At 44.0% G+C, this 13776-nt stretch overlaps 2 protein-coding genes across 5 annotated transcripts in view; one reads left to right on the top strand and one right to left on the bottom strand.

The window, feature by feature from the left end:
• PIGN (phosphatidylinositol glycan anchor biosynthesis class N) overlaps window positions 1–9248 on the bottom strand; it is a 100559-nt gene extending 91311 nt beyond the window's left edge. For both annotated transcript variants that reach the window (XM_059854231.1, XM_059854241.1), the window contains exon 1: window positions 9196–9248. The gene's annotated coding sequence lies outside the window, so the exon portion shown is untranslated. The remainder of the gene's footprint in view (window positions 1–9195) is intronic.
• Window positions 9249–9480: 232 nt separating this feature from the next.
• Window positions 9481–13776, top strand: part of RELCH (RAB11 binding and LisH domain, coiled-coil and HEAT repeat containing) — a 76401-nt gene continuing 72105 nt past the window's right edge. For 2 of the 3 annotated variants that reach the window (XM_059854197.1, XM_059854189.1), the window contains exon 1: window positions 9483–10187. In XM_059854197.1, coding sequence (XP_059710180.1) covers window positions 9707–10187 — 481 coding nt within the window. In that variant the 5' untranslated portion in view covers window positions 9483–9706. Of the gene's footprint in view, window positions 10188–13776 lie in introns of all 3 variants that reach the window. The other variant, XM_059854207.1, reaches the window with a different exon arrangement.

Raw genomic sequence — 13776 nt, 5'->3', positions numbered from 1 at the left:
TCATTTTCCCCAAGTCGTCTACATCTAAGTTGCATTGCCTCTGAAGTTATAATCTCTCAGCATTTTTTATAAAGCAAAGGAAAACATACTTGTACTACAACACAATATAGTTTTTCACACAAAATGTAACAATTCCTTTTTATATTTTTCTTTCTCTATGCAATGAAACACACACAAAATACTGCATGGAATATTGGCAGGAATATTTTCTTAAGGACAATGAAGTGTCAAAACAAGGAGCTCAAGGTACATTAGTAATTTCTTTTAGAGGGGCCATGCTTCACTAATACCATCAAGTCTGTTGATTAAAATGAAGAGAATCCACTGCAAATGCATTTTCAATAAGCATCAATGGCCTTATTTTTTACAGAAAAAAGAAATAGACAAGAATGTCTGCTGTGCTTCTGGCTAATATTTTTCAATTAAACAGTGTTGTGTATTTTGTAATTTAACTGTCAAAGTTGTGACTGTACAATTTGTCTACACATTAAAAAATGATCCTTTTCTTAGGGCAGAGGAGCAAATGGAAGTTGGGTGGTCTGACAGTACTTTGCGTGATATGCCAGCTCTAAAGGTGGTGTTAGCAGTCCCTACCCTATTCTTTCACTAATTTGGATTTTTAAAGAGCTACATTAGTCAGGAAATGCACTCAAGTCATTCCTGCTGTCACAACCCACAACTGTTGACTGCACAAAGCTGTAATTTATATAAGAGATGTACCAGCCAATTCTGAGTAACTCTCATTTCTTCACCCACTACTTAAACATAGGAAACCCCAAATCCTCATCTTGACTTCATCATGTAGGAAATGGGAAAATGGTAAATTCCCTTTTCCTCTTCCCCAAATTTTCATTTTCTTTCTCTACTGAAGTTTAACATACTCCGCCAGACAATGAAACTGCAACTACAGTATTTCCACTTGCTCTGGCACTGAAGTGGCTTTTGTAATTCAAACCATCTGTTTAAAATTATGTTATGTTCAACATCTTCACTGAGCATTTTAGGGATTATAATAACAAATGACAACTGTTTTAAATTTTAAATGTGATTCAGTAAAGCACATCCAAACTTAAGGCAAAGAGCTCAAAGAATACTTAATTTTGTTTTTAACACATCACTTGATAATCAAAATTATTCTGCCTGCCTAGAAAAGTCTCTTTTGCCAGAATTTGTCAGGGAGAAATTTGACTATGGGCTGCAAAGCATCAATGAAACATCAAGAGTTCCAATTCTTGAACACACTGCAAAGCAGTCACCCCAGTGTCAGCCAATGCAATTTTCTCTGAATTATCCTTAAACATGGGTAATTGTATCCACAAATTTTCCAGGAAAAAAACCCCATACCTGAGAACAACACTGACAATGGGACAGCAGTGAACAAGAGCACTTCATTAAGAAACAGTTACTTTTTTGAGGCATGAAATAGAAAACAATAGCACCACCCTTCTGTACCTTTGTTAGCCAAGTGCAGGCAAAGCATGGAGTAAAAATTTAGCATTACATTCACTCAGGATGCATGCAGCTAAAAATTCACAACTCACAAAAACCAACACCCAACAACAAGAAACCCTGAGTGATCTTGTTGTGAATTATTTCACTGGGTAACAGCATTTGGAGGACCTATGCCTGGTCTCAGGAGGTATCTGCAAATCCTCTTTCATATTTCTTGATTTCTAAGTCATTCAGCAATACTCTTCCAGCAAGTCTTCTTCAAACATCACTGTGATACTGTACATTTTTTTTCATCTCAATATGGACTGTTTAATTTCTTTTTGTACCACCAAAAGTAGAAGATTCCCTCAGATTTCTGCATTCTTGAAGAAAACAAGAATGTTTTCCTGTCACTGTTTTTTTCTTAACCTGCTTGGAGATTTTGTAGACAGATTCTTCATATTAAAAGTTTTATGGGACACTCTGGGGGAAAGAACATCAGCCTGACAGTGTCTAATAAAACACATCCTACCAGTTTTCACAGGTCAGGGTCAAGGGACAAGTGGCACTTAAGAGAAGACAAGCACATGGAAGGCAGCTTGCCACAACAGTCTTCTTTCTTACTGGAGCCCTCCCTCACAAACCAAGGCTGAAGGCCCCCTGGGGTATTTTAAAAGCCATTTGCAATAAAAATACACAATAAAGCAGAAGTACCAACAGAAGCATGACAGTTCTGCCCTTTAACAACAAAAGGGGCAAGGATCATACTTTAAAGTCATACAACAAATATTAATGTAGAACACACAGGGATGAGGATAAAAAAACAACTTTCAGCTGCACTCTTGCAAAACTAGTTTGCAAATGTATTATATATACACACAGAGGAAAAAAAATACCTTTTAACAAAAAAAAAAAACAAACAAACAAACAGTGCTTTATCTATGTTCTAGAGAAGCTAGTATGAATAATGAAAGTTTAAAAAAGTTGGCAGAAGTTGTTTTGCTTCTACTAAGTCACATTTGCTTACTGAGAGCAACGATTACAAATAAACAAGAATTATGTCATATAGCAACAAGCACATCTGTTGTATCTTATTCATAACCCTCTGAAAGCAAATTAACCAAAAGCTTCAGTTTGAAGGAAAAAAAAGACCACAGTCTTCCAAGCATAGAGTAATACTTTCATGAAAGGTAGTCAAATAATCAATTTGTAGTTCCCCACCTTTTCAAAAGTTCAAAAGTTGGCAGTTTTTTTTTTTTTTTTTTTTTTTTTAGTAAATGACTTCAGGACTTTTTGTGTTCAAAAATACCACTTAGTTATGCTGGCAAGTTGATTATAAGGTGTAGCTGAACACTGTTCAACCGGCTAGCATAATCTACATTTTCTATACGTTTACCTGCCAAACTTGCATTCCAAACAAGGCTGACACGGACAGGGGTAGGTTAAGCTCGGCACTGAGAACAAAAACCCCCTTGCGGCCGGAGGAGAGCCCGGGGCAGGAGAGCGAGCAGAGCTGGGAGCCGGGACGGGCCGGGGGCGGTGCCCTCCCACCGCCCGGCGCTCTCCAGGGTGCTGCACCGCGCCCGGCACCGCCGCACACCCAAAACCCGGCAAATCCCACCCCTCCAGCTTTAACAGAATTGCAACAGTCAAGGTGCAAACCGGAGAAAAATGCTAAAAAGAATGGATTATGCCTCCTTTAAAAGAGGATCAAGTCATAATACAAGCATACACAGTATTTGTGCAAGGATACTTTGAGGTCCAGTAAGAAATCTCTATGCAAAGGAATAACCTTCTCTTTAACTCTTCCACCAGCAGCCATTCTTGCAAACTGCTCACAAAGGAAGCATTTCCCTAAGCTCCCACAGGACTCAAAAAGTCACTGAACTTATCAATCACTGCAGCCTGAAATACTGGCCTTTAATTTCGTAGAAAGCTCTCTGTGCTCCTACATTGGCCTCCACAAACCAAGCAGTTAGCATTCATTAGCATTTATGATATATCAACTTGCAAACACCCTCTGCCGAAGCCCTGTGAGCTTGTATTTGTTTTTATAACAAAGCCAAGCCACTTTTCATTTGTATAAGACACCTTTATTTTTCAGCTGCTGACTCAGTCTAATAATTATTGGAGACAGAAAATTATTCCTGAAAACAATCAGTGTTCTGCTTCTCTGCAATATGGGGAACTGCTGAGAAATGAAAACTCCCCGGCACTCTAACTCTTTTGGCAAATGAACAGCTATAGAGTCACTGTAGAGAAAAAAAGAGCTCAGAAGACAGATCAAAAACTGCTAGGGAGAAACCCACAAACCTGGAGAATACAGATGGGCAACAACTCCCCACTTCTCATATTTGAGGTGATCTGTGTATCAGTTATTCACTTGTACCCTGCCACCTATCAAAACCTGCTTGTAACTAAAAGCATATCTTCCAAAATACTCGGGACCAGTAAGGCAAATATATTTTATCAGGTCTTTTATGCAAAAACAGCTGTCACGGGGGTAGCAGTTAGCAGAACAAGATGTTTCCACAGTTATTTCACAGCTATATAAATATTCCAAGAAAAACCAAGCCAGTACAGCTGCAGAGAGCTGTCCTGTCCTCTTCTGCTCCTGCTCACTTATTCCCAAACCAAATCTCTTCCTTGGACTGGCATAGCCAGGTATACAACTGGATAGTTAAGCATTCTAGAGAATGAATTGAATTGAAAAATAACCTCAAGGAGAAAAAAAAAAAGGCAGCAGGAAGAATAAAGATGACTTTGCTGTAGCTTAGTTCCCCGAATTCCCGACACAAACCTCTGTGTTGGCAGCAGGACAGGATGTCATCTCCTCCTAAAAAAGACCTAACTCAGCATGCTCAAAGCATGTCCTCAGACTACTTCGTTCTTTGAAGCCTGCATCCCACATTAGTTGTAGTCAGCAGGCTATATAAGGAAAAAAAATGCTAATTTTTTTGTTCAAAACTCTGCAAATACTAAATTGAAGAGGAATAATGAGAAGCAGACAGCAAAAGCACTGAGCATCTTCCCTTCCCCACCTCCCCTGTCCCTCACCATGGTGAGGCAGGGTCAGGCACCCATCTCAGAGCCTCTGCAACACCTTTCTGGGCAGCCTGCAGTCCTGACAATGTGCTCCATCTTCCAGGCTACAGTGAACAAGGCCCAAGTAATTCAACACTCGAGTGTCTGTAGTGTCATAAAAGGTCACGTCTTTGATTCACAGTTTATATATCTTCACTCAACTGTAACAGCAATTTTTCCTTGCATATTCATTCTCATAAAGCCATAAATATACACATGATAAAGCCCATAATAAAGCCTGAACAAGTCTTCTAAAATACTCCCTAGGTTCTTAGTGTGTTTGATGTCTTTTTCTGATGGTAGGTTTCCAAATATCCACTGTTTAAAATAACACTTCAAAACAGCAGTTTTGGTGGCAGAAACACTCAGCCAAATTTGAATTCAAAGGGATTTTGGGGGGTTGTTTTGTTTAATTCAGCTCTTCGCCTGATTTCATAGGTCATTATTACATTTTTGGTGACGCTGAAAATATTTCCAAATGCACCTTCACACTGCTGTACTGCCTTTACTTAAAATCCCAATTTTAAAAAACCCTCATAAGTAGGGCTCTCTGACTAAAGCTACATCTGAATGTAACACACAAGTAAGCATTAACTACTGATAGTTACAGGCTGTTCTCATTTAAAAACATTCCCTTGAAACTGGAATGCACAGATACAATTTCAGAGATATGGCAGAGGTCTTTAAGCACAAGCTACCAACACTATGCATCTCAACATCTGCATTATTTGGCTCCCACAAAATATAAAAGTATTTCAGAGGTTAGAGTAAACAAAGCACTAAAATTCATTCTTAAGGTCTAAAAGCAAACATAAAAATCATAACTGCCTTCAAGTTTCTTTTGAAAGGAGGCAAAAGTCAGTCTTCAATAAACATATATAGACAATGATTCTTGAAGGCAGCTCGCTTTTAGGAGAAAACTTAAGCAAAAGTTGGTAGAACTCACAGATCAGCATAAGTAGGAATCAGATTTGCTTCAGACAGTTCTCCATTATTTTGTTCCCTATGCCCTAATTGGGATCCCAACCAGATTAAAAAAGCTACCCTATTTCCTTATAGGACCCACCAGAACATATTAATTCATATACTTGAAGTATTCAGCACAGAAAAAGCCCCAGTATGTACCTAATAGAATTAACTTCTTTGAATGAAATTAACTTTGTGTGGGGGAGCCAAAACAGAAACTCCTTTAAAGCTTGACTTAAACTGTGTGTTCACTGGCTGTGAGAATGGCTGATGCTGCACCAGAGTAGTGCGGAAAGAAAGAACGCTTTACACACTCATGACCCCACCAAACAACAGAGGGAACCTGAAACTGGTCATATGTTTCAGTTCATTAAACTCTCAGGCATTAACCCAAGATTTAACACTCCTACCAAAATCAACACGGTAAAAGCAAAGTTTTTTTCTACTCATTTGTCCTCTTAAGGACCATAAATTTAAAAGTTCATAAAACAAAACATGCATAGACTGAAAAAAATTGTTTACACCACCTCATCCAAAAAGACTCTTCAGATTTTTTTTGTACAAGCCCATGTATTTTGGACTCAGCTTTCTGAGATATATTTAGATATGTTGTTCTTCAGACATATAACTCAAATCCTTTAAAAGTTAAAAGGAGACAGCAACTCCACTAAGAGACAAAGCAGCTTGATGAAAAATCTGCCTCTCTTAGAATGACTACTGAATAATTAACTTGCAGCTGTCTGCCTCAAGTAGACCTATATAGTGCTCCATTTCCAGAACTCATGCAGCTTTTTCTGCCTCACACATCCTCTGAGGCACTACACCATCAGGTTTTCTTCTCTGGTTTCTCAGAACAATACCCCTTTGGCGCATAAACTCTTTTAAGCATATTGTTACAAGCACATTTTTCTACCTACACTCATTATTCCTGGAATACACATTTCAGCAAAGACAGCTTTTTCCCAGCTTTCATAAATTATTTTGGACCAATCGAGTGACATCTGTAAATATTTAATCTAGTTTCACAAACCCAAACAAACCTCTCCCAAAGCAGTGAAACAGTGGGACGCTTTTACACCGATTTGCGGCGTGGAAGAGTGAAAAAAGTTAGTCCTTACTGGCACGGCAGAGAGCAGCGGGCAGAAACGAGTTAGTGAAGAGAAGGCAGAGGCGAGCGCTGCAGAGCCCGCGGATCGCCGCCAGAGGCCGCTGCAGGACCCCGGCAGGGCTCGTCCTCCTTCCCTAGGGAGGGAAAGCACCAGAGACAGCTTGCAACCAACTCCGAACACGCTCTGACCCTCCGGAAAGGAAAAAGCAGAAGGTTTCTTTAAAGGTTCTCAATTCCACAGGAGCAGCAACGCTAAAATGCTTTTGCCCCCATTTTTGTTGTGGTCCCACTGGAATTTTTAAGCATTTTCAACATACTGCTATTTTACATTATGCTACAAACGGTTCGTGCTCGGCCACTTAGGCTCTTTTTAGTGGATCAACAACATAAAACAATACAGCAATAATAAAATCCAAAGTTTATTACAGGTCAGAAAGCTAAATTGAGTATAAAATTTACAGAAAAGTTATGCAAATCCAAAACTGGAAAGCACAGTCTCTCAAGGCACACCACCATGTGAGTGGAAGAGTTTGGAGTGAGTTCTCCAGAGTGCTTTTAGATCTCCATGTCACTGCCAAACATTTACATTATTCTATTACCAAGAGTTCAGCCCCAGTATGCAGGTCCTAGTGGATCAGCTTTACACAGAGCTTCCATTGGTGGGAATGGAGTAACATTTCCAAAGAAACCAAACAGAAACCAATGCTGGTCCTATTTTGCATAGTTTCCAGAGAGCTGAACTTCCTTCAGTAGCACACTACCTGCTGCTACATTCCGGCTTCAAGTGTTTTGCCAGGTAACACACAAAGTAACCACTTTGCATCATCTTTTTAAAATTGATAACTTCACACTTCCAGATGTACAACTTCATGGATGCATAGAATCATTAATGTCAGAAAAGACCTCGAAGACCATTGATTCCAGCTGTTAACATAGCACTGCCAAGTCCACGGCTAAAATACATTCCTAAGTGTCACATTCACATGCCTTTTGAATATTTCTAGGGATGGTGATCCCACCAGTTCCCTGAGCAGCCTGTTCCAATGCCTGACTACCCTTTCAGTGAATCAATTTTTACTAATATTCAATCTTATGCATATTAGGAAAAAATTCAGTGGCACAACTTGAAGTGACTTCTTTTCCTCCTATCACTTGTTACCTGGGAAAGGAGGCCAACCTTCACCTTCTACAGCCTCCTTTCAGGTGGTTGTAGAGAACAGGAAGGTACCCCCTAAACTTCCTTTTCTCCAGGCTAAAGGACCCAGCTCCTGCAGTCATTCCTCATAAAACTTATGCTGCAGACCCTTCACCAGCTCTGTTGCCCTTCTCTGGACACGTTCCAGCACCTCAATGACCTTTTTGTAGTGAGGAGCCCAAAACTTGACACAGGATTCAAGGTGCAGCCTCACCAGTGCTGAGTACAGAAGGACAATCAGTGCCCTGCTCCTGCTGGCCACACTATTGCTGATACAGGCCAGGATGCCCTTGGCCTTCTTGGCCACCGGAGCACACTGCTGGCTCATCTTCAGGGAACTGTCAATCAGCACACCCAGGTCCTTTTCTGCCAGGCCAGGTTCCAGACACTTATCTCGCATCCTGTAGCGCTGCCGGACACAACTTGTCCAGATCCCTTGGCAGAGCCTTGTCACCCTCTGACCCAGCAGGAGCATCATTCTACACTCTGTTCCCTTCATCTGGCTCAGGGGCTGTACATCACAAGGGTAACTGGCTTTGTCATTAAAGAACAAGGAAAAGAAGGTGTTTTGTACCACAGCCTTTTCCTCATCCTTTACCACTGTTTCTCCTTGCATTCAGAAAAGGATAAACATTTTCCTTAGCTCTCCTTTTGCTGCTGATGTATCTGCAAATACATTTTGTTGAGTCGTCAGACTGAGTACTAGATGGGCTTCCGCCCTTCTAATTTTCTCTCAGCATAACCTTACAACATCCCTGTAGTCCCCCTGAGTTGCCTGACCCTTCTTCCAGAGGCCATCAACTTACTATCCACCTGTGCTTGTGCCCTCCCTAATGGCAGCAATACCTGATGCTGGGACATGGCTCACACGCCCATTGGGAACGCGGAGATACAGAACCACCTTGGTTGGAAAAGGCCTCTGAGATGATGACATCGAGTCCAGCCCATGACCGAACCCATGTCACCTAGACCATGGCACCGAGTGCTGCGTCCAGTCTTTCCTTAAACACCTCCAGGAACAGTGACTCCACCACCTCCTTTGGCAGTCCAAGGTCCATCTGCCCCGGGGCCCTCGCAGGGCTCTGCTCTCCCCCGGGAAGCCCAGTCAACACCACCCGGCGAGGGTCCAAGCCCCCAGCCCAGGCTCGGAGGCCAAGTCGAGGCGCATATCCCTCCCGTCCCAGCAGAGCCGTGAGCATATACGGGATGGGCGGCCGCCGCGGAGGCTGCGGAGCGAACCAAGCTTAGCGGAAGCGGGGAGGCGCAGCCCGTGCCCACCCCCTTTCCCGGTGCCGCAGGATCAGCCGCCCTTTTCCCGGTGCCCCAGGATCAGCCGCCCCTTTCCCGGTGCCTCAGGATCGGCCGCCCCCTCCCCGCGGGAAGCGCTCGGCGCCCACGCGCCAGGACTCACTCCTCGTCCCCCGCCGCGAACCGCTTCCGCTTCCGCCCACCGCCTCTCCCGGCCCCACCCCATCGCGGGTGCGTCACGAAGCCACGCCCCTTGTCGCGACCGCGCCCCGCCGCGGGTTTTCCCCAAAGCCCCGCCCCCTGTTTGGCCCACGCCCCTCAGCGACGCTCCCTCCCCTCGGAGGGGGCGGGCACGAGGCCCGGAGAGGGCGGGGCCGCGTGCCGGGGCGCCGCTCGCGGTTGGCCGCGGGAACTCTCGCGCGAGCGGGGATCCGGAAGCGGCAGCAGGGCGGGTGGGAGGCCGCCGAAGAGGCGGCGGCGGGGAGTCACTGTGGCCGCAGGTGGCGGCAGCGCCCGCGGTAACAGCAGCATCGTCAACATCATCAGCACCATCGCAGGGGCCTGGCAGCGGCTCGGGCCCCGGCCCCGCCAGGACCGGTGTCTGCGGCGGCGTCTTCGCGCAGGCTTTGCCGCGGTAGCGCCCCGGCAGCGGTCGCGCCGCGCCGGGCTGTAAGATGGCGGCGGCGGCGGCCGGCGGGGGCGGCAGTGTGAACCCCTTCCTCAGCGACTCGGAGGAGGACGAGCCCGAGGAGCCCCGGCCTGGCGGCGGCAGCAGCAGCAGCACCGAGCCGGGCGGGCTGGCGTACCCTCAGCAGCAGTCGGAGCCGGCGGCGGGGAGCCCCGAGGATCTGCCGGGTCTGCGAGCGGCGGCGCCGGGCGATGCTGCCGCGGGGGCAGGGGAGCTGCCGCGGGTGCCGATGGACGCGATAGCGGCGCAACTGCTGCGGGACCAGTTCCTGCTGACGGCGCTGGAGCTGCACACGGAGCTGCTGGAGAGCGGCCGGGAGCTGCCCCGGCTGCGCGATTTTTTCTCCAACCCGGGCAACTTCGAGCGGCAGAGCGGCACGCCGCCCGCCGGCGGGGCCCTGGGCAGCCTGGGCGGCAGCAGCGGGCTCGGGGGAGCCGGCGGCAGGGAGCCCGGGGCCGGGCAGCTCAGTAAGTGACCCTGGCTTGGGACCCGGGGGGCTCCAGGAGGCGGGGACAGCCGCCGGTGGGAGCACGGGGCTGGGTGGGTATGGCTCTCGGTGTCTCTGGGCGGCCGGGAAAGGCGTTTGGCATCGTTCCTTGTTCCAGTCATTCCTTGCTCTTTAACCTGTGCGGGAGTGGCGGAGGCTGTCGGAGCGGGGCATAGGGGGCTGAGGAGGTGCGCTGCCAGATACGGTGTTTCCCTGGTCCCACAGGTGTAGTTTCATGAGCTTCGGTATCCCTGTGTACGTCTCTGGTGTTTGCCAAATGTGGGAGAAATTATTTCCAGCAGCGTCTTTAGTGCTCACTGCCAAGAGACAAGTCATACCGTGCTAGGAGAAGAATGGGGTGTTAAGCTGTGAGTGCCACATGTAAAGTCTAAAAACTGTCAGAAATGGGGTATAAGGAGCCAGGGTGCTATTTCTGCTGGTGCATCTAAAGATAGGTCTGAGTTTTACAGCTCTTGCACAACTAATACAATGCTTCCTATAATTAACACTACCATGTTTACCAAGTGTCTGTAATCTTGGGCTAGCCAAAGAGATGGGGAACAGTAAACATACTGAGTTGGTAAAAGTTTAGAGAGCAAAAGGAGTGCAGGTGTTGGGACAGTTGTCACACAACTGGCCTTAACAGCTTTTGTGTTTTAAAAGTAGCACACTTGGCTTAGAATAAAATCACTTCTGTGTCTTGTCAGTGTTGTTGTCAAGACACATAGGGTTCTACAAAGGAGGTAGCCTGTGGAAGTGGCTTTGGGAAAGAGAAGCTGACCAGCCCACCAGACTTTTGAAGACTTAATGAACTCGTGGGAAGGTATTGAAAGGAATTGTGGGTAGCAGACAGGTGAAAGACATAATTATGTGTTCACCAAGATACCTAAAGGCATTTTGTGAATAGTCCTGTATTTTTGTTTCTTTTAAGAGTTTCTGATGTCACAAAGACATGAAGTTACACTTGAAATTTGGAGATAACTAGTAGCATGTGGATGGCTGGGATAATAGACATCTAAACTTCAACTTGATAGTGCATTTGAGGGTCTTTTAAAAAATGTATGGCTTCTTTTAAAATTCCTGCTGTGTTGTTTATGTTCTGCTTGTCTTGTTTGTGAATAATTAGAATTTCATACTTCTCTTTGTCCAATTGAGAGCTTCAATGTGGTCTACTTCATGATATGATTAGGGAATGTTGGAAAGATTTGTGCTTCAGGGCTTTGAACTGATAAAAATTTCTGTTTCATCCCCAAGCTGCTTCCTTGGGGATTCCAGCCAATTAATCTGATTGATTAAATATTCTCTTTCTTTTGTTAACATAGTATCTTGTTTCCAGTTATTGATACTGCACATACTCCAGAATTAGAAAAACAGCAGCCTGTGTAGCTGTGTTGTTATGCACAGGAAGAAAAGACCTCTTGCAGTCTTAGAGCAACGTGCACTTATGTAAGAAAATCTTAATTATTGTTTTGCTGACTTGCTAATTGATAGATGCCTGTGGGATGTCCCTATTAAAACAAGGAGGGAGGAGGCCATAGCAGTGGGGAGAGAGAGAAGGGGGGACTAACACTTAATTTGGACAAGTTTAATAATACTGAAGTGCTGAAATTAAATATCGTGCTAGACCTTATGCTAAAGGTATGTCTTGAAATCTGATATCTGCAATAGATTAGAAAGTGCATTTCAAAGGATTTTTTTTTTGTCTCAACAGTGATTCAAAAGGCATTCCAAATTAAGTGACATTGAAAGGTGACATATGCAGAACAATGACAAAATATTTTTGTATAGCTCGAGTAGCTTTTTTAACTTAATGCCATCAGACTTCCTTGCAGTCTGGAGTCTAGCATTGAGCTAGCAATTGTGACAGCACTGTTCAGACTAATTCTGATTGAACAAGAGGTGATACTCTCGTGCCTCTGTAGTTATGTCATTGTCCAAATACTAAAATGTAGATTGCAGAAGACTCTGATGGGCTGAAAATCATGGTCTTTGGAAGAGTTCCCTCACTTATTTCCTAAGCATCTGGTATTACTTCATTTAGGTAGGTGGCTGAGCTATAGTTCAGATCCAAGAATAAGTCGAACGGTTTCCTAAGTTAGTCAAAATGTCCAGTTTTGTTGAGAGATCCAGTCTCTTGTACCTGCCTTTATAAGAGAGTTGTGCATGTAGCTTCTCTTGCTTTAACATGCCCAAAGGTATTTGAGAATGAACTACTAGTTTTCTTAATAGAAGCTATGGATGTAGAAAGTAGTGAAGTTGGCATGATTGCCATTTCAAGGTCATGTGAATTTTATGCTTCAGTGAAAAAAATTCATAACATCATTAAAAATTTTCTGTTGATTTCTGAAGTCAGAATTTGTTCTCGGTGCTTTGTACCTGCTCCTCCCAGCCCCCAGCTTAAATTAATTTCTCTGGCTTTATTCTGAGATTTTTCATAATTGGAGTGGATGCAGAAAAAGTATGACTGGCAATTCTTATTGAATGTGAAGTATGTTTGGAATGCTGCCTGAGGATTTCCACTGAGCAATAAAAAGCTTTTTTACTTTACGTGCTGTACGGAATGGGAGAATTTCAGTACAAGTGTTCATTGCCTAAAAGGACTCTGAGAAGTGCCAGTCTAAACTCTGAGTGCGTGCTGGAATTTATTTTGGTGTGGTTTTATTTATTCTCTTGGTCTTCAAAGACTGTTACAAAAAGATTTTGCTGAAGTGTCATTGGATTTATACAACCAGCATCATGTGGTCAGCGAGTGACTTAGAAGCTGTTTTGTCTTTGAACCATGCTTCAGAGCTCTTGGTTGCAACAGCAAATGACAATCAGATGACTGGGATTTCTTAGTTCTTTGCAAAAACACCCTTCCTTTTTCCAGCAGCAGCAGCAACATCACATCTACAAACTGAGATTAAGATATATTGTAATGAAAAATGTGGAAATGTTTTTTGTGTCTAGCAACTTCGATTTTCTAGTTTGAAGCAGGTGAAGGAGGTGACACTATTCCTTTAGGTGTCCAGCACTGTGTACGGTCATCCTTCATGTTCTGTATCTCAGCCAGATGTTTCCAAACTTCTGAGAGCTTCTTTCATTGGTTTCAATAGCAGTAGTTTAATATATGCTAGAGCACTGGATACCACTTTTCTAATGCTACTCATGTGAGCAGTATTGTTTCAAAGTCTCTTCTTCTTACTGTATTCCAGATCTTTTACAAGGCTCTAGTCAGCACCTACACATAAATATAATTTTTTTATCCCTATATTTTTGCATAAGAAGGTACAGTACCAGTTGAGACACTCAAAATTTAGAAATAAAACTGTGGCTCAGATGTCTCATCTGTGTTCCTGGACCACAAATGTGTTTATTATATGCATGACCGTAATTCAAGTTTGTGCATAGTGGATGAAGAAAACTTCTTTTTAATGTGATTGATATGATGCCCTTTGGTTGCCATGTTTGATGAATGCCCTTTCCTGAAGGAATGCAGCTTATACTGGTAGGACTAGTGTTAGTCTTAAAATTTGCCATTCATTGTTTTCTTTCTTGCTACAGAAGTGCAACATTCCCAAAATTTGAAA

This window comes from Haemorhous mexicanus, chromosome 1 (genome assembly GCF_027477595.1).
Source record: "Haemorhous mexicanus isolate bHaeMex1 chromosome 1, bHaeMex1.pri, whole genome shotgun sequence".
NCBI classification, from domain to species: Eukaryota; Metazoa; Chordata; class Aves; order Passeriformes; family Fringillidae; genus Haemorhous; species Haemorhous mexicanus.
The sequence above is the reverse complement of the archived record's forward strand: the minus strand, read 5'-3'. Positions and strand labels throughout refer to the sequence as shown.